At 40.5% G+C, this 27,900-nt stretch overlaps 1 protein-coding gene across 7 annotated transcripts in view; it reads right to left on the bottom strand.

The window, feature by feature from the left end:
• EIF4ENIF1 (eukaryotic translation initiation factor 4E nuclear import factor 1) overlaps positions 1–27,900 on the bottom strand; it is a 42,441-nt gene that overhangs the window by 12,179 nt on the left and 2,362 nt on the right. For 6 of the 7 annotated variants that reach the window (XM_030860883.2, XM_030860882.2, XM_030860879.2 and 3 more), the window contains exons 3-10: positions 16,658–16,731; positions 14,282–14,409; positions 10,992–11,278; positions 10,537–10,735; positions 6,804–6,979; positions 1,640–1,775; positions 1,254–1,433; positions 384–616 (exon numbers count right to left, since the gene is read on the bottom strand). In XM_030860883.2, coding sequence (XP_030716743.1) covers positions 384–616; positions 1,254–1,433; positions 1,640–1,775; positions 6,804–6,979; positions 10,537–10,735; positions 10,992–11,278; positions 14,282–14,409; positions 16,658–16,731 — 1,413 coding nt within the window. The remainder of the gene's footprint in view (positions 1–383; positions 617–1,253; positions 1,434–1,639; positions 1,776–6,803; positions 6,980–10,536; positions 10,736–10,991; positions 11,279–14,281; positions 14,410–16,657; positions 16,732–27,900) is intronic. The other variant, XM_060310095.1, reaches the window with a different exon arrangement.

Below are 27,900 nucleotides of genomic sequence, written 5' to 3'. Positions count from 1 at the left end.
AAAAGATTTTACTCTAAAAATATGGTAAGTTACTTTAACTTAAGTAGCTGAATAAACTGAAAACCTTCTCTGGAGCTCATTCCAAAAGGTATGTTTACACCTTTTTTTTTTCAGCCGTGAGTTAAGATAAGCAAGTTATGTCTGAATCTTTCAATCGCTGTACTGTCATGCACAGTAACTACAGATTAACCACAAGCCTGCTTTTTCAAGTAACAAACAGTATAGCAATAATTAAAAAACACACAAAAGTAGCAAGGACCAACTGACTACTAAAGAATTTCCAACTTACTCGGAATACCTTTTTTAAAAGCCATTTATTGGGTGGGAAGTGGAATAGAAAGAGGGAAAAGGAGAAAAGGTTGGGGTTTGTGCCAAATACTTACGCTGACTTTGGGCTGAGAAGGCAAAGTCCCACTTGCCTTCATGGTGCTCACTAGCTTGTTGAATGCAGTCATATCTCCATCTTTTCTGAGCTGTCGATTGCTGGTCACAGTACTCAGGGTCTCCTCTAAATGCTCTGCCATAAAGGGAGTTGAATTCTTCACCTGCTGGTCCACCTTCAAGCCCTTGAGCCCTGCTTCTACCTCTTCCACTGAAAGCACAACCCCTGAATGTGCTGAAAGGTTGAAAAAAGTCCAGGTTAAGCGAAGCAAAGGAATATGTGGTAGGAATTCTCTTTGTATACCATGATGGTTAAGGTGAAAATAATTTATTTCACAGTTGAATTGAGGTGGTCAGAAAAGGCTGACACCAAAAACAGACAAACTGAAGGCACTGAGATCCTGCAGGAGGACTTCTTATAATGAGTCTTTTGGAGACTTATTACCAGGGACAGGAATCCCAGATGGCCCAACATGAGAAAGAGTGCTACCTACACTATGGTTAATATATCACGAAGGTTGTATGTTGAGGGCTTAATAACCTAAGCAAGAACATGGCAGACTGGGGCAGAGGTGTGAGGAGCTGCCAAGTTATGCTCGAGAGGACTACAACATTCACGGGAGTGTTATACTCAGGCTCCAGGTAAGGAGGACTTAGAAGAAAAGTTCTTACCATGGAGCTTGTGACCCAGTGACTACCAGATTCTCAAAGAGGTGGTACTGTTTGATAAAAAGTTTTTTTGAAGAACATTAAACAAAACCCACCATTATCTGACTTTTGATGAGATAGCAGTCTGTTAGAACCAATTCTGCCATTAAGACAGAGCATCCAAATGTTTCAAATATCTAAAGCAGACTCTAATAAAAACTTACAGCTCTCTTTAAGCTTTTCTTTATTTGCAGAAAGGCTGGAAAGGAGAGGTTTTAAATCCACTTTGGCTTTCTGTAGCATTTCTAGAATATCCACTTTATTTTCAGCATGGTCTTCTAATGGTATAGGAGCAAAATAATTCCCCGAGTTCTGTCCAGGAGAGAGGATGGCTTGTTCCAGACCTAGTATTGCAAGTAAATATATTCATAATTAATTGGTCCCAATAAAGCACAGAAACATATCTTCAACAGTATTAAAAGGACACCAATTGAAGGGTTTTTTCAGTATCCAGAAACCCTTTAATGGACCCCTGACTAATGAAGACAAAATGAACCATATCAGGGAAAGCTCAAGTCTACATTAAGACCAGAACCTGAAGCAATTTTACCTGCAAGTCTCTCCAGCTCTTCATGTGGTGTTGACCCAAGACTGCTGGATCGGCTTCCTGATCGGCTCGGGTTAGAGAACCACCTACTAAATCGACTGGCAGAGACTGACCCTTCTCCCAAAACATCTTCTATCATCTAAAGGGAAAGATAAAAGAAGCTAAGATAATAGTTTCTAGGTGAAAAGGACAAGAAGGTTCAAATTTTAAGAAAGGGTCACTTACTTTGAAACTTCCTTTGATGCTGCTGACCTGAAGGCAAACACCCTCAGAACTTAGGATTCTGATCATCTTTAACTTTTCTTCCCCTCCTGGATCATTTCTGAGTAACCCAAACTTGGGCATAACCAACCATGTATTCTCTAAGCATATAAAGCAAAACATCTGTGCTACAGAAAGTGTTCTGGTTTTCTATTTTTGCCTCATTAGAAAATCCATCAATGTTCTAAGAGGGTATAGTTTTGAAATCAAAATCAGCACCAGAGTAAAGCATTCCATTGCCAAGCTGATGAGTGACCTTCAACTAAGCATCAGGTATGGAGAGCTGATGAAAGAAAACCCTTGCTTCAGACTTCAGCAACCTCAAGGTTGTAATAAACATCATGAAATCCAATGCTGACAATTTCAGAACCCAAAAGCTAAAAAGTAGAGCTCATAAAGACCATATTTCCAAGTCATATTTCCTAATCAAAGTCCAAGTCAGAATGTGAAAGATGAACTTTTAATTGATCTCCAATATCTGTTTGAACTTAATGGAAAGTTTTCAGGTGTTCGTTTTATTTTAGATCTGACCTCCATAGTTTTTGGTTTAATAATAAGAGCAATTAAATGATGCACTATGATCAGAAGTAATTTCTTCAACGCTGTTTCATAACAGCAATTTCTATTACCAATCCTTCTTAAAAACTAAATTTAAGCATTGAAAATGAAATTTTCAGTTGTACCCTATTATAAATCTAATTAAATATCCAAAATGACCTTTATGCAGTTCTCTTATCAATATTTAGAAAAGACAAGATAAAGCAAATATCAATCCCAAAATGAGGCACATCCTTGACAATAAGGCATAAACAGAAAACAGGTTTTTCTCAAGACTGGTACACAGATGACAGAGTTAGGGACTTTGTTTTATCTGAAGTCTAAAACCCCCAGTTTCTAGTCAAAGTTCAGCAGTGGAAGGTTAGATTTATTCTTTTATTCTTATCTGGAAGAATTTTCTCATAACACATACCCAATCTAAGCCACAAATAATTCTCTTGAACACAAGACCGAGACATTGATTACTTGGGGTACTTCTATTTTCTTAGGTATTATTCAACAGTTTCAATCACATTCCACTTGTAGACTCTCATACCTTAAATAATGCTGACTTTTTCTTTTTTCTTTTTTTTAGGGCAAAGACCAATTTTTTTATTGGATTTGGCTTTGACAAGTACTGGCAAACCCTGCAGACATGAATACAAAATGATTGTAAACAAACAGGCTGTGCCAGCAAATGCTGACTTTCAAGTCCACTAATTTGCAATCATTAAATTATAGGAGAAGCATTATAGTGATGTTTCACTGTGAAAAATTGGGAATTGTACCCAAAACCCAACCACCTTGGTGATAAACAGGAATTTTTAAAAGTAAAAGCTACAGCTGTTTAAAATATTTTAATTTTGAAAAGAGTTTGAAATTTTAAAAATAGTAAAAATAGCTTTGCACTTTGTTTTTATTTCCTCTGATCATATTGTATAGGAAAAAACCCAGAAGATACACAGGAGGAACATGAAAAAGTAAAGGAAGTGAATATAAGGTATCTGGACATTTTCTAAAGATTTGACAGTAAGTGTTAAGAAAGTCATTTCCATATTTTGATCAGTGACCAACTTTGTTTGTTAGAGAAGCTAAGTTTTATTATAGCTAAAACATAAGTAGAGACAGTCGCTTTTACACACCACTTACTATAAATGCCAATTTCAAGAAGCTAGAGCATTTTGAACCCAAAAAGAATCTTGAGTTTATCTAGTCAGTCATTTTTTACCAGAGCCAGCAGGGATACTCTAATACCAGTCCCTCCCTCCCTCCCCTTATGCACATTGGTACTCAGCTGACTGCCGCTACATCCCACAGCCTAAGCTAGTCAAGAGGAGGAGACTGTGAACTGCAGTCTGGTATGTTTCAGCTGCTCTTTCTAGACTACATTTTTAATAGCATTTTTAAGGTAACCTATATGACTGTTAGTTTGGTCCGTTAAGGGTCATTTAGACTAGTCATATCCTAGGATTCATATTATTCTGATACAGATATTGTGAAATATTTTTGCTCTTTGACAATTACTAAGTTTTACTAATCAATGCTTTTCTTTCATTACTTTCCACTTTTATGGAAATTTCCATATTTTTGTATTTGTTTCACTCTAGCTTGATTTTTCTTTGGATTTATAATGAATGCATTTAAGGCTACACACTTTCACCTTAGCACACTTTTGATTATTTCACCAAGGTTTTTCTATGTCATGCTCCTGTTCATCACTCTACATAGTTTAGGATTTGTTTTGATTTCGTTTTTCTTCATTCAAAATACTTCTATGGGGCTTCCCTGGTGGCGCAGTGGTTGGGGGTCCACCTGCCAATGCACGGGATGTGGGTTTGTGCCCCGGTTCGGGAGGATCCCACATGCCGCGGAGCGGCTGAGCCTGTGCTCCGCAACGGGAGAGGCCACAGCGGTGAGAGGCCCGCGTACCGCAAAAAAAACAAAAACAAAATACTTCTATGTACCTGTTATGTATCAGGTACTGTAGTAAGAGCTGCATATCTAAAATCAGCTTATTTTTAATTACATAACTAAAATTATTTGCACATGGGATCTAAATTTTCATTTTGTACAGATTTTCGTGGCTGTCAACTTCTGATGTATTGCAATGCCAGTAAATATAGCTTAAAAATATAGGTGTAATTCTGTTTATGCCAATTAATACCCAACATCTGTGGGTCCTGCTAAGTGCCAGGTACTATACCTCAAACAGTTTATATTATTTGTCAGTTGATATTCAAATCTTATATAGCCCTTCTTATTTTTCCCAATTGACTGGTCATTTTCTGAGCATTATAATAGAGTCCAGCTGGTTATACAGCACAACCAGAGCATCTCTTTTTACTGATCCCAGCTTTGCTTTTAAGTGAATCTATTATAGAATATACACCTTAATGAGTAGTACCCTCCATGAAAAGCATGGAGAGATTTCCTAGCCAGGTACCTTCTCAGAATTAACCAAGTTTTGATTGAGGGTAAGGGCCAAAGGATAAGATGGTGCTGAGTTCCTATTCCTCCCTTTTATGCTTTATAGGCAGTATAGTTGGGGGGAATTAGGAGTAAAGACTGTTAACTGAAACTACAAAAATTAGAATTCAGTTTCCACTACTAACTAGCTATGTGACTTTAGGCAAGTTATTTAAACCTCTCTGTGCCTGCCTTCCTCACCTGTAAAACAGAAACAGTAGTAATCTAACTTACAAGAGTTTTGTGGGGATTAAATGACTTATTGGATACAAAGCCTAAAACAATCAGCACTGTATGCATGTTACCTATTATTAAAAGTTTAGTTTTGAATTCTTCTTCTGCCTAGTTACACAGGTAAGTTTCACAGGTACTCACATTTGGAGCCAAGTACAGGCCTCTAAATTTTGACCTTTTGCTGTGAAAACTTTTTACAATAAGATTTCCATCTGTCTTCTAGGAGAATGCAAAAAAAAAATGTCACTAAACACAGCTGGTATAAAAATAAAAAATTACTGTCCCCTCAAAAGCTAAGAATTTGAGAGGATCACTCAGTTTTACATCAAGTAAATTAAACTCATATCTGGATGCAACCCTTCCGCTCATAGTGAGCCAAAGGACTACTGGCCAGCTCACTGTAAGTGACGTATCTGGCAAGAGGACTTACAGTTAAAACTGTGCTAGAACGTAAGGAGCAAAACCACGCAGCTGCCGGTTGATCTGCAGCCGCCCTCCGCATATTCCTGAACAGCGCTATAGAAAAGTGTGGTCTTGGGCCAAGCTGGTCCACAATGAGGTAAGCTGAGAGTCGGAGTAAATGCTTAGCAACTTTTATAGCAACTGGGCATTGCTGTGATATTTGTACTTTATACTAAGGTACTGGTCCTCAATGGATTGGAAATAAAACCTGGCCTTCACCATAGAGAATTTGAGAAGTACTGCCCTAGAACTCACCTGTGGCCTTGTACCTATCAGTGCTATGCAGTGTCTGCTCACCTATTCCAGGTGGCCATCTTTTAGGCTTTTGGGGGCAGGCAAATGACAAAGGCATGCCTCTCTGTCATGCCCAGCTTTGTCCACTCATGCAATGATCAAACAAGAAGCAGTTACAGTTAAGGAGTAGAGTAAGTTAAGTTAGAACCACTAGTTCTAAAGGACTGGTCAAACTTACTTGCTGTATTTCATGTCCTGTAAAGAACATCTGGGACGTACAGATGCTTTTGGTCAAATGGTTTTTAAAATTCTATTTCATCAGTCCTATGCACTCCTTCAGCAACCACAGAAAAATCTCAATTCTGGGGGCACAGGCCACAGTTTTATCTTTTCTCCAAAAATTTGATGAGGCATTACTAATCCCTAAATGGCCAAAGGGGACAGGAGCAAGGGCAGGTACCAAGTGAAGATTTGGGATGTCTTACTGTTTCTACTTTAAAAGTCGAGAAAGATTAGACCTCAACAGTTTAACAGCAACAGTGATAGTATCCCACATTCCTTTTCATGAAAGGTTTTCGGAACCATCACATCACACAGGTACCACCTAACCAGCCTTACCCAAGGAATGCAGATCAGTATGATACTGATCATCAGTAATAAAAATCCACCTCCACAATAAGGCTCTATAACAAACACTTAACAACTTAAAAATAAAAGCAGACAATGTTCTTAAACATCTGAAGAATTCTTAATCCAATGCTAACAACCTGGAAAAAGTTAACTGGTATAGAATTCTCACTTAGCCTCTCAAAACGAAGCCAACAAAAATTCAAATAATATTTAAGAATAAAAGCCAAGAAACTCCCAATCATCTAGCAAAACAAAACTTTAAAAAGAGGTATCTTAAAGACTCAGGTCAAATTTAACCCTACAGTTGCTCCATCCATGTTGATAAGCATGCTGCTACACTCACCGAAGCCAAGCATGGCACCTTATCAAGGTTAAAGAACTCATTAAAGTCAAATTCTCCTGGGGACTGCTCGGGCAAGACGGCATCCCTTGGCACTTCCTGATCAGCAGCAGGCTCCTGTTCAAGGATGACCTCCACCTCATCCTCTTCGGCCACTCCTCCATTGCACTCGACCATGCCTGAAAGCAAAACCGGACAAAGACAGTCTGATCATGTAAACTGCTCCAGACATATTTTGTGGCCTCAGCATCATCACACATGCAGAAGAGCCACAGATGACTTTAAAAGCAGACTTCTTGTGCCAGTGCAGCACTTGCAATAGTAAAACAGTTCCCTTCCTATGGAAGCTAGAGGAGGAAAAAAGACTTAGTAACAAGTCAGAACACCAACATGATTTAGGAAGGATTATGATCCCTCCTCTGCCCATTCTTCAAGTTTTCTATAATGTAGTGGATTTTTTTTCTAATTTTTTTTTTAAAGGACAATTTTTGAGCCTCTCTTACTGCTTAAAAATGGAATGAAATTAATTTGGCTCTGCTTTCACCCATGCATCTGCATCACCACTTTAAGTCAGGGTTCAGCAACCTAAGGTATTTATGTGAAACCTAGTCCAAGGGCAAGTTTCATTTGCCTACTGATTGTAGTTCATCCTTCAAGGCAAAGCTCAAATGGCACCTCCACTACAAAGTCTGCACTGCCTACCCATTTTTACCCTACCAAAAAATTAATCACCACCTTCTCTATAATGTTTGTGTTATCTCTCAGAGTACTTATCACACTATATTATAGGAACAGTCTGGTGAGACTGAGCTTTCTGAGGCAGGAAAGCTGCTCTCATCAGCTTTGTCTTACTCTGCAGTGCCCGGTTCATTTAAAACTGAGTTATGTCTGGTTGTTAGCATGGGAAGATAAGGTCTAAGAGAAGCTACCAAGTTTCCATTGACGGAAGCTAACATCTTAGTTTTAGCCAGAGGATGGGCAAAAGGCAAAATCCTTCAGATAAAAACAGACTTTTTCCTTTTAAAATAAGTGCACTGAGATACTGGAAAATCAACTTATTAATTTGAAGAACAGAACTCCTAAAGCCCCTCCCTGCAAAAGCACCAATGTAAAAGCTGCCTGTAGTTTCAAGATCACAGCAGACATGAAGTCCTCCTAGGAAAAAAAAAGTGCCAAAGCCTGGACCCATCCCTTCTCAAAAGGCCCCAACAGGACTGTAGTCTCATTATTCATCCAGGATATTCTAGACCAAGAGAGGCTAAATGCTATCATCTGCTTTCATTCCAATTACACTTCAAAAAGCTAGACAACAAGGCAGGGGACAACAACTGAAAGGTTAAGTGGCTTGCTTACCCAAGGTCTCAATACTAGCAGGTGGCAGAAACTTCAACCCTAGGTGGGCCAGCAGTGCTCTTCCATGCTGTGCTGTGTGTGTAAGGCAGCACTGCCCCTCCACAGAGGTGCCTGCCGCCTCAGAACCCTGGGCCTTCTGAGGGCCTAAGGCAACTGGCGAGACGGACGTTTATGAGCCATGGACAAGGCAACGGGCAGCCTCTCCAGTGGGTCAGCACACACTTACTGCCAACCAGCAGAGGTAAACGATGTTACTTAAAGACTGACATTTAACTATAACGACTACTTTGGTGGAGGTATTTTCCTCATTTTACAGACAAAGAAACCAAGCCCTAGAAAAGGTAAACAACTTAACAGCCTAATCAATGCCAAGTTTGTGTCCTTTTCCACTAGAGCAGTGCTTCTCGCTTCTAACTCATTTAACCCACCAGAACCTGTCTACCTACTTTAGGATGACAGCCAGAAGAGAGTCTGTACTTAGTTCACACTCTTATAAAAAAACTTTAGTATTTCTCCTATTCTTTTTTTTTTTTTCTCCTATTCTCTTTTGTGTTGAAATGAGAACATCTCTTAACAGAGATGCAAGCAGCAGAAGTGCCCCATGTGTAATTTTATGCCAGCTTGAGAGCAAACTGGACCTGACAACTGAGAGTGGGTAGGAACATGCATTAGCAGACAAACACAACTGGCCATTTATTATGATAGTCTCAAAAGCCAGGGACCCAAGAAAGATAACTAAGGGCAAGTGTTATTATCACATTTCAGAATGAACATATACTTTTCTTTCTTTTTTTTTTTTTGGCTGCACTGCACGGCATGCAGGATCTTAGCTCCCCGACTAGTGATCGAACCCATGCCCCGTGGAGTCTTAACCACTGGACTGCCAGGAAGTCCAGAATGAACATATACTTTTCCTTAGAGAGAATACAAATTAAAATTTTCTATCAGTGGAGGGTTTTAACCATTTCCTCCTTCTACATAATTGTTTTTTGTTTATAAGTGAAATACATATTCAAATTGTTTCATTCATCACCATCTGTACAATACCTAGCACTGGGCCCTGTAGAGTAGGTGCTCAACACACACCTGTATTAAAATCATGCAGGCAAGGAACACATTTGTCTTGTCCATGGCTATACTCCCAGCACTATTACATGCCTGCAGAGAACTCTACATACCAAGTTCAATGGAAAGCTGGAACACAGACATAAATGGACTCAAAGGTGCTCATCATCCCTCCCAGTCCTTTCGTTCTTGCAGCCAAGATGCAACTAGAATACCTGTTTATCTTAAACACAGTAGCTAGGGCAATTAACCAATGGGGTGAGAGAGCCCAGACCCCTGGATTCTATTGATACTTGAGGCACTGCCATTAAACCCACGGGACAGGGTCTTGGTTGTCACCTCTTTCCAGTCCTGTCTCTTTGCATCTGTAAGATGAGGTGACACTACTGATATATTTTGCTACTTTTGGCTCCTCCCATGTTGATACAAGAATGGTTGAAATTCAGATTTCATCTCAGTTAAGAAAAAGATGGGCTTTTTCTCATCAGAAGCCTGATCTTTACCATGAGGTGAAAAGACCACACTTGCTGGTGCTGCTTTAGTCTGAGTGTGAGACAAAGGCATCTCTCAAAGGCAATTTAACAGCAAAGTCTCCCAGGTTACCCACCTGCCTCTTCCCTGCTTCCTCCCAAGACCACCAGCCTGGTCACTGCTCTGAACACGACTAGTGGGCCCCCACCCTTCACCAGGTACCCCTCGCACATTAGCTCTGGCTTCTTCAGTTTAGCAAGGAAGATACCTGAGAAAAGTGAGTTTGGGAGAAGCCAAGTGACAATACTATGAAGGCCTAACACCATGGTGAAGGAGGTGGGCTCTGAAGCACAGCATTCTTATTCAACTCCGAACTTCCCTACTCACTTCTTCAGTGTCCACAGACAAGTCACATAAGCTGCCTGCATCTCCATTTGCTCATCTATAAGATGGGCGCAATAATATCTGCTTCACAGGGTTGTCAGAAGTAGGATTATATTGACAAAACGCTTACCACGTGTCCAGTACATACATGCTCAATAAATGAGACCCCTCATTATTTCTATCACATCCTCTTACCTCTGGGGAACCCTTTGGTGTACATAGTTCTCTTACTGGGTAATGGGAGACTTTTCTGTTTAGCACTGCAGGCAGGACAAATTGAGGAGACAGTAGTACAATTTACACACACTGAACTCACACTCAGGAAGAAGTTTCAAAATCAGACTTCAACATTAAAAACTTGCCACTTTTAACACTGGTGCCTATTCCTAAGTGTACAATTAAGCCAATTATAAGCACATCTCATTTCAGAACAGTGAGCTTTCCTCTGAAAGTTTCTGCTGACCTTCCTTCACAGAGGCTGTCCGTCGCCTTGTTCTTTTTCTCCCCTTATGGTCTTCTTCCAGTATCTTATCATCAAAGCCAGTCAGCTCAATGGTTTCAGACTGACTTGTGGGTCCAGCTGAGAACCATTCTGGTTCTTCTTCTGTGTAGGAATCATTTCTTCTACGCTCAAAGACACGCTTACTATCCACAAACTCCCTCTGGAAAAGTACATAATGCAAAATAAAAAATAGGATTCTAGTTACGGCATTTCTACCTCAATCAAGGACTGATGAATTAAATAACGCTCAGTAGTACAATGAAGATGCTATGCTATAGACCTGAAGCCCCTCCCCAACCCCCAGCTCTCTGTTCCTCCCTCCAGCTTAACAACGGGCTATGTTCACCCAACATTTCAGGGTAACCCGGTATAAACGAAGTGAACACATGAGGTGCCAGAGGATCTAGAAGACAAACCCTGAAACGCTTGTCCTTGTAGTCCCTCTCTCGGTCTCTGTCTCTCAAGTCTCGCAGGTCCTTATCGCTAAGACGGTGATCCTTCTCAAAGGTCCGAGCAGAGATTATCCTCCCACTGCCAATCCTTCGTCCACCAAGCAGGCGGAGCCCATCACTGTCTTTCTCCAATGGGCTTCCTGAGCGCCGGGAGCTAACAGCAGCTGTCACGTGGCAGCCCCCTCCAAAGCTTCGTCTCTGTGGGCTGAGAACAACATCTAAGTCATCTTCTTTCACACGCTCTCGAGGATCTGGAAAGATGCCGGAAAGAGAAAGTTAAGCAAACCAGCAAGGGCATTCTTCCTCTCTAGGTGGTCTGTCCATGACTGGTGGCCATGGGGGTACTGGAAAAGAGTCACCACTAAAACAGCTAGAGAGCTCACATATTTAACGAAGATGAGCAAACCTTCATCTCTTTGGAGGAATAAATATACTTTATAATCAATAATTTTCCATGATTAATCTCCATAATCCCTTTGTTTTGACTAAATCCCCCCCCTCCCCGCCTTTTTTTTTTAAATTTGCTGCGCAGTGCAGCATGCAGGATCTTAGTTCCCTGACCAGGGATCGAACCCTCGCCCCCTCCAGTGGAAATACGAAGTGTTAATCACTGGACCGCCAGGGAAGTCCCTTGACTAAATTCTTATCTATGTAATTATTAGCAAATGTTTTGTCAATTAATAAACTACAGTAGGTGTCAGTATTTGAAACAGTAACCACTTAAAAAGAAAGTATTGAAAGTACTGAACAGCTGAATATCCACATGCAAAAAGAAAAGACTTAAATTCATACCTACCACCATATACAAAAATTAACTCAAAATGGATCATAGATCTAAATGTAACCCCTAAAGCTATAAAACTTCTAGAAGAAAATATGGAGGAAATCTGTGACACTGGGTTAGCACAGTTTTCTTAGGCATGACACCAGGAGCACAATCTATCTTAAAAAATGATAAACTGGGGCTTCCCTGGTGGCGCAATGGTTGAGAGTCCGCCTGCCTATGCAGGGGACATGGGTTCGTGCCCTGGTCCGGGAAGATCCCACATGCCGCGGAGCGGCTGGGCCCGTGAGCCATGGCTGCTGAGCCTGCACGTCCAGAGCCTGTGCTCCGCAACGGGAAAGGCCACAAGAGTGAGAGGCCCGTGTACCGCAAAAAAAAAAAAAAAAAAAAGATAAACTGGATTTGATCAAAATCTAAAACTTTTGCATTTTGTAAGTTACTGTTCAGAGAATACAAAAACAAGCCACAGACTGGGAGAACATATTTCAAAGAATATATCTGAGGGAATTTCCGTGGTTAGGGCTCTGAGCTCTCACTGCCGAGGGTGCCGGTTTGAACCCTGGTTGGGGAACTAAGATCCTGCAAGCCACAAGGCGTGGCCAATAAAAGAAAAGAATATATCTCATAAAGGACCTGTATCCGATACATATAACAACTCTTAAAAACTAAAAAGGACAACTGGTTTGAAGAGCCACTTCACCAAAGATGATATATGGATGGCAAATAAGTATATGAAAAGATACTCAACATTAATCATTAGGGAAATGTAAATCAAACAGTAATGTGATACATGCCTATTAGACTGGCTAAATCAAAAAGACTGACCGTTCCAAGTGCTGATGAGGATGTGAAGCAAGTAGAACTTTCACACACTGCTGGTGGAAATGTAAAATGGGATAACCACTTTGCAAAACAGCTTGGCAGTTTCTCAAAACATTAAAGATACATCTACTATAGAACCCAGCCATCCGACTCTTAGATATTCAGCCGAGAAAAGAAAGCATGTCTATAGAGAGACTTGTACGTGAATGTTCAGAGTAGTTTTGGTTAATAGTCAGAAACTTGAAACAACCCAAATGTCTATCAACAGATAAATTGATAAACTATGGCAAATTCACACAATGGAATACTACTAGGCAATAAAAAGGAACGAACTTTTATATACCCCAAAACATGAATGCATCTTAAAACAATTATTTTGAGTGGAAGAAGCTACCCAAAGAATACGTACTGTATAATTCCATTTATGTTAAACTTTAGGAAATGTAAACTAATCTATAGTGACAGAAAGCCGACCAGTGCTTGCCTGTGGGGCGGGGGTGGAGTGTAAGAAGGGACACATGGGGTGCTATTAAGGGACCTTTTAGCTGTCATGGAAATGCTTATTACTTTGATTGTGGTAATGGTTTCACATTGTATTCACATGTCAAAACATCAAATGGTACACTTTATGTGCCATTTATGTACCAGTCTATCGAATGCCAATTTTACCTCAATAAAGATGTAAGAAAAACATGTCACCACACACAAAAATTCTTCCTAGGAAAATCAGAAAACTAAAGATAAGTCCAAGTGAGGAAAACCTCCTTTAATCCTCTCACTAGAAACATTTCCTAAAATGTTTTGGTATGCACTTTTCCAGACTTTCCATGCACTGTCTGTTTTCGTCCAAAAATAAGACACAAAATAGACAGTTTTGCATAACTTGGTGAACATGTCTCCAACATGTTTTTACAGCTGAACACTCCTATATATGGAGATACCAAAGTTTACTCAACTTCATTTCTACTGCTGGACATTTAGGTTGCTTCTAAGTTTTCATCTGTGTAGAAGGGTCTTACAGCTCAAGCTACAGTCATCACCCCATCTTCTTTGTTCAGTTCCAAGTTGGTTTTATGATGCGTGTTCCTCTCATCTCAAAAAGAGTTCCCTCTTGCAACTAGTTCCTTGACTAGCTTTTATATTGCCCGCTATCCATTTCACTTTTCTAGTTTAAAGGGGGAAAGGTATGGAAGATCAAACTTTACTCCAGTCGCAAACCACATTGAAACCCAGTATTCAGATCATACTCTATTGTGAATTAAGAACTGCCAGAACTAACTTATACCTGAGGAAAAGTCTCACCTGAGACTGGGCATAACCAGCTCTCCAGCGCAGCTTTAGGGTCCCCACATCTAACTCAGCTATCCACTTCAATGAAAGACCTGGTACTTTTAATTCAAAAGCACATAGCCTAATACAGTCTACTCACCACTGCTACATAGGAAGGCTATGATTTTACTCTGCTAATCAGAAATGAACTTTAAAAAAATAAAATAAAATTCAAAAAAAAGAAATAAACTGTTAAGTCAGTTTCCTGATAATGATACTTTCTCCCAATGCATAAAACTCTCACAGCTAAGAATGAAGCCAGCAGCAAAGAGCACTGTCTCCAAAACTGCTGCCCCCACTTCTCAGAGACTGTGCTCACCTACTATCCTGCGCACCAGGGAAGGCCGATCTGTATCTAACTCTTTCTTCAGACTTTCCATTGGTGAACTCCGTCCTGAAGCTGGGTAGAGGGAGGCATGCCACTTCTCAGGATCCCAGACACCATCACTGCAAGTCAAAGGGCACCAACAGTTAGAACTTGCACCATGAATAACACACGTAGTCTAATTTCTACTACTTCAGGTGACAGGTTATGGAAACCCCTTTCCAATATAAAACTTTATGGTTGCCATCAGAATGGTTCTCTCTTTTAAGATGAAAATAAAAACAACTAATAAATTCAGCAATACATTGTTGTTGTTCACATAATAGCAATAGTCATTTGAAAAGCAGTGGTTTGTGCATAAATGAAACATCCAGACCACAAACCTTGGGGTGCATATGGATTATAGTATCTATGCCTGTCCTATACAAAGAAATGCTCCATAAATATTGATTACTCAGTTTACTGAAGATTAGTAAAGGGAGGAAAAAGCCCCTTAATCCTCTTATTGGAAGCAGCTCCTGGAAGGCTTAGTGTATATTTTCCAGAATTTCTATGTACAGTCTCAGTTTTTCCCACAAGTAGGACAGACAGCTATTTAAGAGCCTAAAGTGTGTAGTCTGGGTTTGACTTCGTTACTCCCACACTAATGATGGGGTGGCAGGTGGTACAGTGTGCAGAGGAGAAGCTTTGGAGCCCAACAATCTTGTACCTAACTCTAGCTCTGCTAGGATGAGAAACTCTTTCCTCCATCTCTCTTATTTTCATTATTATTATTAGGCACAATGTCTCCACTTCAGAATCAAAGGGAATATGTGCCCATGATAACTATTTTACGCCAAGAAGAAACAGCTGTAACAAGAAAATTCAATTTGAGGCATAAAAAACCTTTACAGCTTTAATGAAGAAAAAACTAAACAAAAACAAAGAAAACCCCCAGCTAATCTGAGACTTAGCAAAAACTCCTAACCAATTAGAATAGCCATTATTCAAGTATCACCCTCACCAGGGGAAAGTGGTGAGGAGTCCAGATTTAGCAACCTTCTGAACTGTCCATGTACAAAATTAAAAAAAGCATGTGCGGGCTTCCCTGGTGGCGCAGTGGCTGGGGGTCCACCTGCCGATGCAGGGGATGCGGGTTCCTGCCCTGGTCCGGGAGGATCCTACATGCCACGGAGCAGCTGGGCCCATGGGCCGTGGCCGCTGGGCCTGCGTGCCCGGAGTCTGTGCTCCACGGCGGGAGGGGCCACGGCAGTGAGAGGTCCGCGTACCACAAAAAAAGAAAAAAAAAAAGCGTGTGCTAGTCTATCAAAAAATTAAACACTATATATATTTTTAAAAATGTGGGCCAATATGAACCATCTACCTTGATATTTAAGAAGTGACCTTAGGGCTTCCCTGGTGGCGCAGTGGTTGAGAGTCCGCCTGCCGATGCAGGGGACACGGGTTCATGCCCTGGTCCGGGAAGATCCCACATGCCGCGGAACGGCTGGGCCTGTGAGCCATGGCCGCTGGGCCTGCACGTCCAGAGCCTGTGCTCCGCGACGGGAGAGGCCACGACAGTGAGAGGCCCGCGTACCGGGGGAAAAAAAAAAAAGTGACCTTAACGTCTTAAGATAACCATAAGAAGTGCAATGTAGGGTTATTCTAAGAGACTTTCAGACCATTTTTAGCTATAGCCTTCTCAAACCAAAGCTTTCTACCTTATGAAGGAGCCCAAGATGCAAAAGGGCTAATGTGGGGACTTCCTTGGCAGTCCAGTGGTTAAGACTCTGTGCTTCCACTGCAGGGGGCTCAGGTTCCATCCATGGTCAGGGAACTAAGATGCCGCATGCCGTACAGTGCGGCGAAAACAAAACAAAACAAACCACCCCAAAAAATCTGAATGGCTCTCTTGTTTGGGGGTGAGGGGTGGGGGACTGATAGAAGGCCCAGAGTCCTCCTGATCGTCCTGCCCCAGGCAGGCCCTGGAAGGACCCTCAAAGCACAGTGCAAAAAACCACTGGTAGAGAGAAAAGACTCTGGTCAGGACTCCTGTGTTCAAGTCTTAATTCTGCTTTTTGACAAGGTGCCTTTGACCAATGTGTCATTTTCTAGTTTTAGTTTCATCACCAGTTAGTTGAAAGAGAATTGGTTTAGTTGTCCTTAGAGTTCCTTGCAGCTTAAATCTCTGAATTTCAGCTAATTAATAACAAAGCCGATGAAGACAGTGCAGTGAGATGCTATTTAGTCATGTTCATAGCTTACGTGCAATTTATTTGTGTGGAAACCCAATGTCATTACCCCTGAAATCTCCCCACTCGTAATTCCAGCAAAACAATACAGCTCCATTTATTAAGTTTGGTGTAACAAGAAGTTGACCCCCACAGATACCTGTCATATTTCTCAGAGAGGCACGAAGGCCTTTGTTTGGAATGAGGGCGTTCTTTAATATCCAAGAGCTCCTCCTAGAAAGAGAAATCATATGGTGATTTTGAACAATATTTCTTGGGCCACATATTTTCAACTTATTTTTGTTATCAGTAACTGACTGTCTACCTTAAGCAGTTCATACAGTTCTTATTTATTTACACCCTGACTTATTCCAGAAAGAACCAGAGTCAGCTCAAGGTTCTCAGCAGAAGCTCAAGCAGAATTGGCAAATAACGTAAGTGATCAGTTTATTGCTAAAACACACTCTCTCATAAACTTCTGTCCAATAATACACCCCACAACACTGAATGCTGATCAAGGCATGGTAGCTTTAGGCTTACATAAAACCTTCAGCTATTCTGACTGGTCTTAAATGCATTAGATGCCAACTTACAAAGGGACAGATTTTTTTTTTTTTTAATGTACATGGTCCTTTACCCCTAAATACTTCAGTGCCTGTTTCCTAAAAATGAGCATATTCTTTCACAGCCTTTTTTTGTGGCTCCATGAGAGAATTAAGCCCTATAGAAAATAATTTGAGTGACTATTTTTCCATTCTCCCAAGGATTATACTTGGCCAGTATCACTTTAGATGCACAGGAGAGAAGAGAATCTATTACATACAATGGATGCCTTAGAGCATAAGGGCTCACTTCTGCAGAACCTGGTTGAGAAGTGTTGTCAGTTTTATACAACCAGTTATCAATAACACTTTATCCCTCTGGATTCCAATTTTGTCAAATGACCCAATAATGTCCTTTATATTACCTTTTATTAGAATCTAACACAGGATCCAGTCTAGAACCAGATATTGGTTGTCATGTCTCTTTGGTCTCTAATCTGGAACATTTCTACAACTTCTTTTGTCTTTTATGACATCAGCATTTCTAAAGAATAAAGCCTACTTTTTTTTTTAAAAAAAAGAACATTATTCATTTTAGGTTTGTCTAATGTTTCTTCATGATTAGATTGAGGGTAAGCATCTCTGGAGCAGAATACTAACCTAAGAGATGTCCACCTCAGAGCATCACCTCTGGATGCCTATGTCACCCATGTGCCCCTCATCAGTGATGTTAACTTGATGTTAACCACCTGGTCAAGGTATTCTCCAGTTTTACTCTTTAGTTACTACATTCCCATTTGCAATCAGTATGCAATCTGTGGGGAGACACTTTAAAATCATCCAAATATTCTAGCCTTCATCAAAATTTCCCCATAAATTTAGCACCTACTGGTGATTCTGAGCCAAACCAATATTGATTTTTCAACTGTAGGCCTCCCTCCATAATTACCAGTCAGGCACTTGACATTGCACTGTAAATACAAACCCTCCCTTCTCCCCCTTTTATTTACCTATTTATTATTGACATGGGCTCACAGATTCCCAGCTTTTCCAATGGTCTATAATTCATTAATGTCCTTAATTATTTTGGTGCTCAAATTGAGTCTCTTCAAGCAGGCTCCTGCATCCTTTTGACATGCCCCATCATTTTTTAAAAGCACTTTCTTACTTTCTATCTTATGTTGTACTCATCCTGTCCTAACCCCAGAGTCAGCCATTTCTTGAGAAATCCAAGTTCCTTTAAGTGGGGAATAGTATAATAAATCAAGATTTGGGAACTGGGTATCCTCATTTGCTTCTAGGCCCTCTCAGCAGAACTAGGAAATATGTGCGGTTATATATGCACACGTGTGCACACACGCACACCTGCTCATACACATGCGTATACACAAAACCACTGCGTCCTTTTTATATAAACATTTTCATAGTAAAGTTAAAAACAGCAATTCCCAGGGCTTCCCTGGTGGTGCAGTGGTTGAGAGTCCACCTGCCGATGCAGGAGACACGGGTTCGTGCCCCGGTCCGGGAAGATCCCACACGCCGCGAGCGGCTGGCCCCGTGAGCCATGGCCGCTGGGCCTGCGCGTCCGGAGCCTGTGCTCCATAACGGGAGAGGCCGCAGCGGTGAGAGGCCCGCGTACCGCAAAAAAAAAACCTCAGCAATTCCCAAACTCTCAGTACCAGTAAAATGCTACAACTGCCTTGCAAAAAAGCATATACCATTGTGCTGTGGCCTCTCCAACACCCCCGTCACAGGCCTCACAACAGAATGCTTGCTGCTTCTCTGATCACTGCTTCCCATATCTTGGGGTAAATACGGAGGGATAGAGTTACTCTCTCAGCCTACAGGAATCACAGCATATAAGCATGCCATGAAGTTACTCAGTATCTTCAGACACCTGAGGCACCTAAATGTTTTCTCCATTAGGTGAGAAATAGCAAAATGCCCTAGAACAAGATGACATTTTAGTTTTAAAACCAGAATATCAATTATTTACATTTATTTAGGATTCATTTATGAATTATGTCTTATTAATTGGGTAGATATACCTAGAAAAATTTGGAAGTCTGAGATAAACAGAATTCCAAATATAAGAAAATGTCTAAAGGCTACTCAAAATTCTGAAAAAACTGTCGAAGTACTGACATACCACCTGCAAATTGCCAGTAGAGACTGGAGTCCAGTGAAATCTGCATGGTGAACACAGCGTCAGAAGGGCAGGGGTGACACAAATTTGGTGGTGAGGGGTGGGGAAGATGGACCAATAGTAGTTATGATGATTGCAGATGCAACAATACAGAAATCCTAAGAACAGTAGGGCTTAAAACATTTTCCAGTAAAAACAGGAAGGACCTTGCAATATAGGAAATACTTATACACTACAGGAAAAAACACTGCAAAGCAATCTTCTGCTATTAGAAGCAACCCAAAGATTATTACATATCCCCTCGCTCCACCACCCTCAAATCCAAATATTAAACTAAGAATCCTAGTATACTATTAAACCAAGGACAATATATTTCATACTTAAATATGTATATTCTCAATATACAAAAAGTTTCTAAACAATGAGGCTCTGTTTGAAACTTTTAACTCCAAATGATAATAGGGAGCCCAAGTGATAGGTGTTCTCTATTATTACTGCAGCTGTTTGCTGAAATGCTAATGATTTTATCTATTTATTTAGGAGTCAACTTGCAAAGATTAAAATTTTAACACAGCCGCAAAACACGTAGATGGACCAAAATGTTCTATTTGCGGGGATCAAAAAATATTTGAACAAAGGTAAAAAAAAGCCTTACAAAAAAGGAAAATGAGGAGGCTAAGGAGAGATGACAACTAAATGTAATATGGTCTCCTGGATGGAATCCTGGAACAGAAAAAGGACACTGGTTTAAAACTAAGGAAATGTGAATAAAGTATGGACTTTAGTTAATCACAATGTATCAACATTGTTAATTGTAATAACTGTACCATACCAATATAAGGTATGTTTCCAGCTTTTCTGTAAATCTGACTGTTCAAAAAAATAAAGTTTACCCCTGTCTCATACTATATACAAAAAGAAACTCAAAATGTATCAAAGACTTAAACATATGAGCTATGACTATAAAACTCTTAGAAGAAGACATAGGTATAAATCTTCATGACCTTGGATTAAGCAATGTTATTTAGCTATGACAACAAAAGCCTAAGCAACCAAAGAAAAAAGATAAATTTGACTTCAAATTTAGAAATTTTTTTGCTTCCTATGACACTGTCAAGAAAGTGAAATGACAACCCATGGGACAGAAAAAAATATTTACAAATCACGTATCTGATAAGAGTCTAGAACATAGAGAGAACGCGTACAACTCAACAACAAAAAGACAATAACCCAATTTAAAAAACAGGTAAAAGATCAATAGATTTTTCTCCAAAGATACACAAATGGCCAACAAACACATGAAAGATGTTCAACATCATTAGTCATCAGGCAAATGCAAGTCAAAACCACAGCGAGATACCATGTAATGGCTACTAGGATGGCTATTTTTAAAAAAAGGGAAAATAAGTATTAACAAGGATGTAGAGAAACTAGAACCTTCTAACATTGCTGATGGGAATGGAAAATGGTGCGGCTGCTGTGGAAAATGGTGGCAGTTCTTCAAAAACTTAAACACAGTTACCACATGATCCAGCAATCCCACTCCTAGTTATAAACCAAAGAAAAATGAAAAATTATGTTCACACAAAAACCTTGTACACAAATGCTCACAGCATTATTCACAACAGCCAAAAAGTTTAAACAACCCATGTGTCCATCAAATGATAAATGGTTAAACAAAATGTGGTAAACCTATACAATTAATATTTAGCAACAAAACAGAATAAAGTACTCATACATGGTACAACATGAACCTTGAAAACACTATGTTAAGTGTAAGAAGTCAGACACAAGAGGCCACATACCGTAGATTCTCTTTATATGCAACGTTCAAAATGGGTAAATCCATTGAGTCAGAAAGTAGGTTAATGGTTGCCAGGGCCTGGGGGAAGGGGATAAGGGGCAGGGGTGATTGTTAATGGGTAGTTTGTTTGCCAAGATGAAAATATTCTGAATTAGATAGTAGTGATGGTTGTACAACTCTGTGAATTTACTAAAAACCACTAAATGGTACACTTTAAAAGGGGTGAATTTTATGTATGTGAATTCTATCTCAAAAAAAATTTTTTTAAGTAAATTAAACTAAGAGGTTTAGTTACCAGAGGTTAATGTTTTGTTTAATTTCTCTTGTTACAGACTTACTGCTCTAATCACAGATTTATAAATGCCAACTACCCTTGGATACAAAAGAGTGGCTCAGGTTGGTAAAAATGTTTTAATTTTCCCTCCCATATTATTCCAGTTTTCTCTGTTGACTTTATACGCTTGGCGTATGCTAGGTGTGAATGTTCAATGTACAAACTTGACAGGCCTGTAAGAGCACAAAGTGGAACAGTGGGCAAGTTGCACACAGGCATCAACCACGCCAGCAGCACCGACTGTGCCACGGTATGCCTCTGACCAAATGCAATGTCCAAAACACAGCCCACCTGTCTACAGAGGATGAAGAGCAATTTTCTTTATTAACAGTCTGAGAACTGGGGAAACAAAACAATTCTTGGATTGAATAGCTCCTAGGAATAACTTTAAACATCTAGGTCAAACTACAGGTATTGTTCTTAAGAGCAGGGCTTCTTAAACCAGTTTCACAGCATCAAGGAAACCATACACAAAACGCATTTGTGCAATTTCTGCAATGAGTGTTCATCTCCAATGGTTATCCAAAGACCTCCAATGGACCCCACAGAGGTTAAAAAGTAGTGCTTTAAACCAATCACGTTTCTCAAAATGTGGCCCAAGGTCCACCCCAACATTTAGGGAAAAAGGAGATCCTCCTCATTGGGTTTAGAGAACTAAACCTGTTACCTTCAGCAATGTCTTAAGTTGCTTAAGATGGTATCCCAGCTTGAGAGGATCCCCCAGTTAAGTGCGGAGGAGAGAAACCATACGCTAAGTCAACACAGAGTTTGCTCTTTCGTAACTGTCCACAGAACACTTCCTGTGTGCCATGCTTAGTGGCTAGCACAGGCAGATGACTGTGGTCCCTGGCCCCACTGCTCTCCAATCTCTCAAAAGAAGTCTTCTTGAACTTGCCATCTCAAGAGTCCTTAACAGCAACTATTCCTGGAAAGGAATCCCTCTGGGATATTTTCAAAGAAAACCTTCAAGTTTGGCTAAAGGCAAAATACTTCGAAGTGCCCATTTTGAACTGGGAATGCTCCTTCCCTATGAGTATTTCAGGAGGGAATGTGAGATTACCCTTTTGTAGAGTCCTGACAATCCACAGAAACTTACATCGTGAACAAGTTCACTAAAATTATTATCTGGACAAGAGAAGAGTTATCAACAGAGACCTTAATTTTTGCATAGGTTACTAAAACCTGACCAGGCAAGAACAAGCTGCTAATTGGCTAAGAGTCCCACACCCAAGGAAGTATAAACATGTTTTCTTAGTTTTAGCAGCCTTCCTTAAAGAAAATGTGTCAAGTCTTCCCAAAGAGTCTATTTGGGAATTACTAATATGGACACCCACTTTCAGTGATCAGAATTAAAGTAGAAAGCAAATGATGTGAGTATAAGCCCAAAGCAACAGTGGTTAAAACCTTATACAGTTTCTTTCTGCAGAAATCCCCTGCAGAAGCAGCTATGCATTCTGATGACAATCTATTATAGAATTTCACACAAGTCACTTATAGAAGGAGATGAAAGGGGAAATGTTCTTTACCTCCGTGAGCTGAATTCAATTCACAAGAGTAAAAAGCCCAACTTTTTATGATTACCGTGGATATTGTTATTTTACTGTTAGTGGTCTGAGCGCCGTAGAAGTGCCCCAGTATCTCACCTATGTGTGCCTGGCTCTTCCTAAAGAAGGCACATGTCCCTGGAGCAGCGCTTGGGTTGGGTCCCCCTTTGACCTCCTCTTCTAGTCCCCACCCTCCACACACCCACTAACATTGGGCTTGGCCCATCAGGCTCTCAGATGGTTGCTGACTGACCTGATATTTCAATCTATGAGTCACATGACTTTTCTGAAAGGCTTAGAAAGCTTTTAAAAATAGATCACAATGGGGTAATGGCATTCATAGATGACAGCCAGGGCAATGGTGAACGAATGACACAGGGGGTGCCTGAGATACCTTCCACCATCCCCCATTCATGAGGTTTGTTGCTAAAGGGGCACCGTTTAGAACAGTTCTTACAGGAACGTCAGGATGCAAACTGGATCCTGCAGAGCTGATAAGCAGGACTCAGCACCTGGATTCACCCAAGCCTCTAATGGTGGCTGATTTGATGCAAAGACTTTCTTCTATTGAAAGGATTTATGTGAAGCTAAGAAAATGGGAATGGGGGGAAAAAAAAAAGGAAACCCTGCTTTTTCTGTTGATCTGGCCAACACAATAAAAATAAACCTTGGCTTTTAAATGCGTTTATACAACCGATAAAAGCAATGTAAAACATGAAGTAAGCAGGTAAATAAGTACCAGAAGGAAACTTATGAAAATCATTTTTAGGGTGGTAGCATTACATCTTCATAGTGCTTTCTGGTTTCATATTAAAATGGAGATGGTTACTGTGACATTTAGAAAATAAGCACCTTGATCTAAAGGTGGTATCTAAAGAAGCTATCTTTCAGTATCTCCCCCTACCTTTATTACATCATAAGCAGTTTTTTTTTTGCGGTACGCGGGCCTCTCACTGTTGTGGCCTCTCCCGTTGCGGAGCACAGGCTCCGGGACGCGCAGGCTCAGCGGCCATGGCTCACGGGCCCAGCCGCTCCGCGGCACGTAGGATCTTCCCGGACCGGGGCACGAACCCGTGTCCCCTGCATCGGCAGGCGGACTCTCAACCACTGCGCCACCAGGGAAGCCCCCATCATAAGCAGTTTTTAACACTTATTGTGTGCCAGCCACTTTTCTAAGCACTTAATATTCATTTTCTCATTTATTCCCCACAAAAATCCTATGGGTTAGATACTATTCTATCTGCATTTTACAGGGGAAAAAGATGAGAGTCAGAGAAGTTGAGAATATGACTGAAGGCAACACAGGTTAAGTAGGTGGAAGAGTGGGGGATCCCAAACCAGGCAGTGGGGCTCAGTGGCCCCTTATCCTCTCCTCTCCAGTGATTCTCTTGAGAGGACAGGGGAAGGTGCCCAACCCCTCTCAGCAGCTTTGTCACTCAGTGTTGGGTCTGTCCCAGTCCAGTGGGACTGCTGGGAACCCTGAATGAACTGCCAACTCCTCGGGCAGGCTCCCCCTAGGCCAGCTCCTCTTACAGCACCCCTTCCTGAACCAAAGATTTAGGAAGGGGTGCTAGAACCACAGATTTCTATGTCAGACGTTCCAATTGTGAAATTACTGGCTCATTATCTAGCTAGAAGTTCCCACCATGAGGAAGGAGGAGAGGATACCCAAGGGGGCAAGGGCCCTTAATCCCAACTTTTCAAGATGACTTAAAATCGGAACAGGTAGGAAAGAGCAGTCAGAAGACAGTATCTATGGTGTTGCCAGCCAGCCCCCTCTAAGAACTTCCAGTCAGGTTTCTGGACAGCTGAAACATTAACATGGTATCATGATTTTTGGTACCACAATTCTGCCTTCCCCCATATAAACAGGCACCCCTATTTTTATACTAGCTTAGAAGTTTATAGCTAAGTGCCTCACTGAAATGCCACCTGTTAGAGCCTACTATTCAACTCAGTTTATGAGATACCCATGAAGTTATCAAATGAGATCTTTGTATAGCAAAAACTGACCATCAGACTACTGATTTCAACCTAGAATTTAAATCAAAGAGTATTCTCAAAGGCTTGACTTCAAGTCTTGCAAATGATTCTCTCCAAGAAGGCTAGAAGGATTACTCAAATCAGTCCAATTCAGTTGCTTATCTGTTTTCTTAATGATTTTAAAGCAAAGACAGGGAATTCTCTGGTGGTCCAGTGGCTAGGACTTGGTGCTTTCACTGCTGGGGCCCGGGTTCAATCCCTGGCCAGGGAACTAAGATCCTGCAAGCTGTGTGGCATGGCCAAAACAAAACAAAACAAAGAAACAAAGCAAAGACACAAACATGGCTGTACCACTGTGACCAACTGCCCATCAGCCACAAATTAGGGTGGGCTCCTTTAAAGATCCCTACAATGACAAATAAAATGGTGCCAATTTATAACTGGTCAAGGCAATGAAGAGCACACAGGTATAGCTCAGATAATCCAACACCTATTTTTCAGCTGGTAGATTTAACATGCATGGTTAACAATGGTCAGTATCAAGCTGAATATTCTGAGTGTCCTCCGCTTTTATTCCGTGTCCAACTGGCAGGTGACTGCATTCAACAAGGAGTCAGTGGCAAGCTACAGGAGCAAAGAAGAAAGCACAAAGTACGTAATACTTTGTGATCTAAGAAGATCAGTCTGTTCGCTTGAAGAAAAAAACATGGATCTGAATAGTGGGACAGGCCAAAGCATTTCTATTTTGTACTTCAAGCAGAAGATGGTATCACTGATAGAAGAGCAGGTACTACATCTCAAGAACTGGTAAACAAGGACCACTGATGAAGGTAAGAAAAAGCTGAATGAGTCCCAAACTTTTTCCACTAATAAGCCTCACTACCTCCTGTTTTCTAAACTAATGGTTCTCAAACTTGAATCTGAGTCAGAATTCTCTGAATTACTTGTTATTCAGCCAGTGATGGCTGGCCCTAACCCTAGAGTTTGATTCAATACCTCTGCGATGGGGCCCGAGATTTTGTATTTCTAACGATTTACCAGATGATACTAAATGGTAGTTTTGAGGACCACACTTTGAGAACCACTGTCTAAACCATTTTTAATCCATGACTTTTGATGTGAGACCCCAGTCTACAACCTCCCAAAGTCCTTCAACATAATGCAATCACTTTAGAAAAATTGCACATTTGAATACTACCAAAACATAGCTTTTGATCTTAGGAATCTGGCCTGGCAAAATGGACCTGAGTGGGTTTATAAATTAAGGGCTCAAGACCCTCAGGATAGCAGGTGCATATAATAAAGCTACTCATAACCATCCAAATTAATAATCACTGAGGCTTAGTAGTAGGCCTGAAAATTCCCAATGTGACCCTAACCTGAGTTCCTGAGACATTCATAGAAACACAATGGACACCAACTGAACTCTGGGGAGTAACTATACACCTGAGTTGCTTGACAACATCAACACCATATTTCAAGTTCTCCACAGAAGACTAAAGCCTTGCTACTCAAAGCATGGTCAGTGGACCAGCAGAATGGGCACCACCTGGGAGCTGGTTAAGAGGCCACATTTTCAAGTCCACCCCTGCCCTAACAATCAGAATTCACACTTTACCAAGGTTCACAGCTGATCCCCAGACACATTAAGGTTTGAGAAGCTAGCTGGACTAAAGGATGTCCTACCACACAGGAAACTCTGGTCTGTTACCTTGAAAAGCACTCGCCAAACATCTGAACTCCTCCACCTGCATAGGGAAAAAACCTCGAATTCTGAACAGACTATTCACGTTATCCCATAAAACAACTGAATACTACTAAGTGGAGAAGGGTCAAAGCTTAAGAAACCCTCTCATCTGGCCAGTGTTTTCTTGACCCTGTAGCTAATTACAAATCCCTCAATTACAAAAGTTTTCAGACAAGACATCACTTACAAAAATCACTGAGAACAGTTTCCTTCTACTGCTTCTAAACTTTCTAGCTTGTGAACCTGAAGTGGCAGAAACATTACTAAATGTTTTATTTATTCCAATAGTTTGATCCCAGTATGTATATAGGGAGTACGATGGCTCAAATATTATTCCAGTTGTGGAACCAAAAGACATTTATTATAGTGCTCAGAACATAGGACTGTTTCAAACTTCCTTCAAAAGGAAAAAGGCTTAGTTTGCCTCAAATCCCACATAAAATTACCAGAGTGTTGAGAAACATATATATGAAAGCACTACCCTAATACCCCAACACTGCCTAAACGTGACCCTAAAATTGCCATTAACTAAGTACTCTTGAATGAAGTGGAAAGTAAAACTATTTCTAACTAAATTGGGGAGAGAAGACCATTGAATGTAAACTTAACTGTCAACCTAAAAATTTCTTTAAGGCACATTTATCTAAGCATGGCAGAATTCTGAGGTTGGATTGTCAAAAATGGGCAATATTGAGCTTCTCAGTCTTTACTGTAGACATATATAAGTTCCACACTAAGAAAGACTAATAATATCTTCCTAAAAATGACTTATGCATAAAGATGCATATACATTAAAGATGAAATATACATACTACCCTCTGATGAGTGTGTGACAGTGATTCAAAAGCCTCTATGCCTGGACTCTACACATAAAGTACCAGTCAGAACTTTTATTCAAAAACTGCTGGGAGACCTGAATTCACATGAGCTTATATCAATAAGAGCAGTTTAAATCACTTTCCCTTCATTTAATAAGCTTTTCTCCATTCAGATTTCACCTGTCAACATTTTAGGTAATGAATTTAAGTTGTGAAATACTATACAAGCACTCTCAGGTTTGAGGGAAACTATATTTGGGAAGACCAAATCTGAATGAAGAAGTAAAGTGCTTTCTATCAACTCACATTCTGTCATGCCAAAACAGATTGTATTAATACAGCAATTAACCAAAACTCTTTTACACCTGAAAACACTCTTTTCCTCAAGTTTTTTTTTTTTAATGCTAAAAATGAATATTACTCCAATAGCATCGGATAGTTTATCAAGTAGTTAAGAGTAGTAGCATCAGTACACAAACAAAGCC

The sequence above is a fragment of the Globicephala melas genome, chromosome 13, assembly GCF_963455315.2.
Source record: "Globicephala melas chromosome 13, mGloMel1.2, whole genome shotgun sequence".
NCBI lineage: Eukaryota > Metazoa > Chordata > Mammalia > Artiodactyla > Delphinidae > Globicephala > Globicephala melas.
The sequence above is the reverse complement of the archived record's forward strand: the minus strand, read 5'-3'. Positions and strand labels throughout refer to the sequence as shown.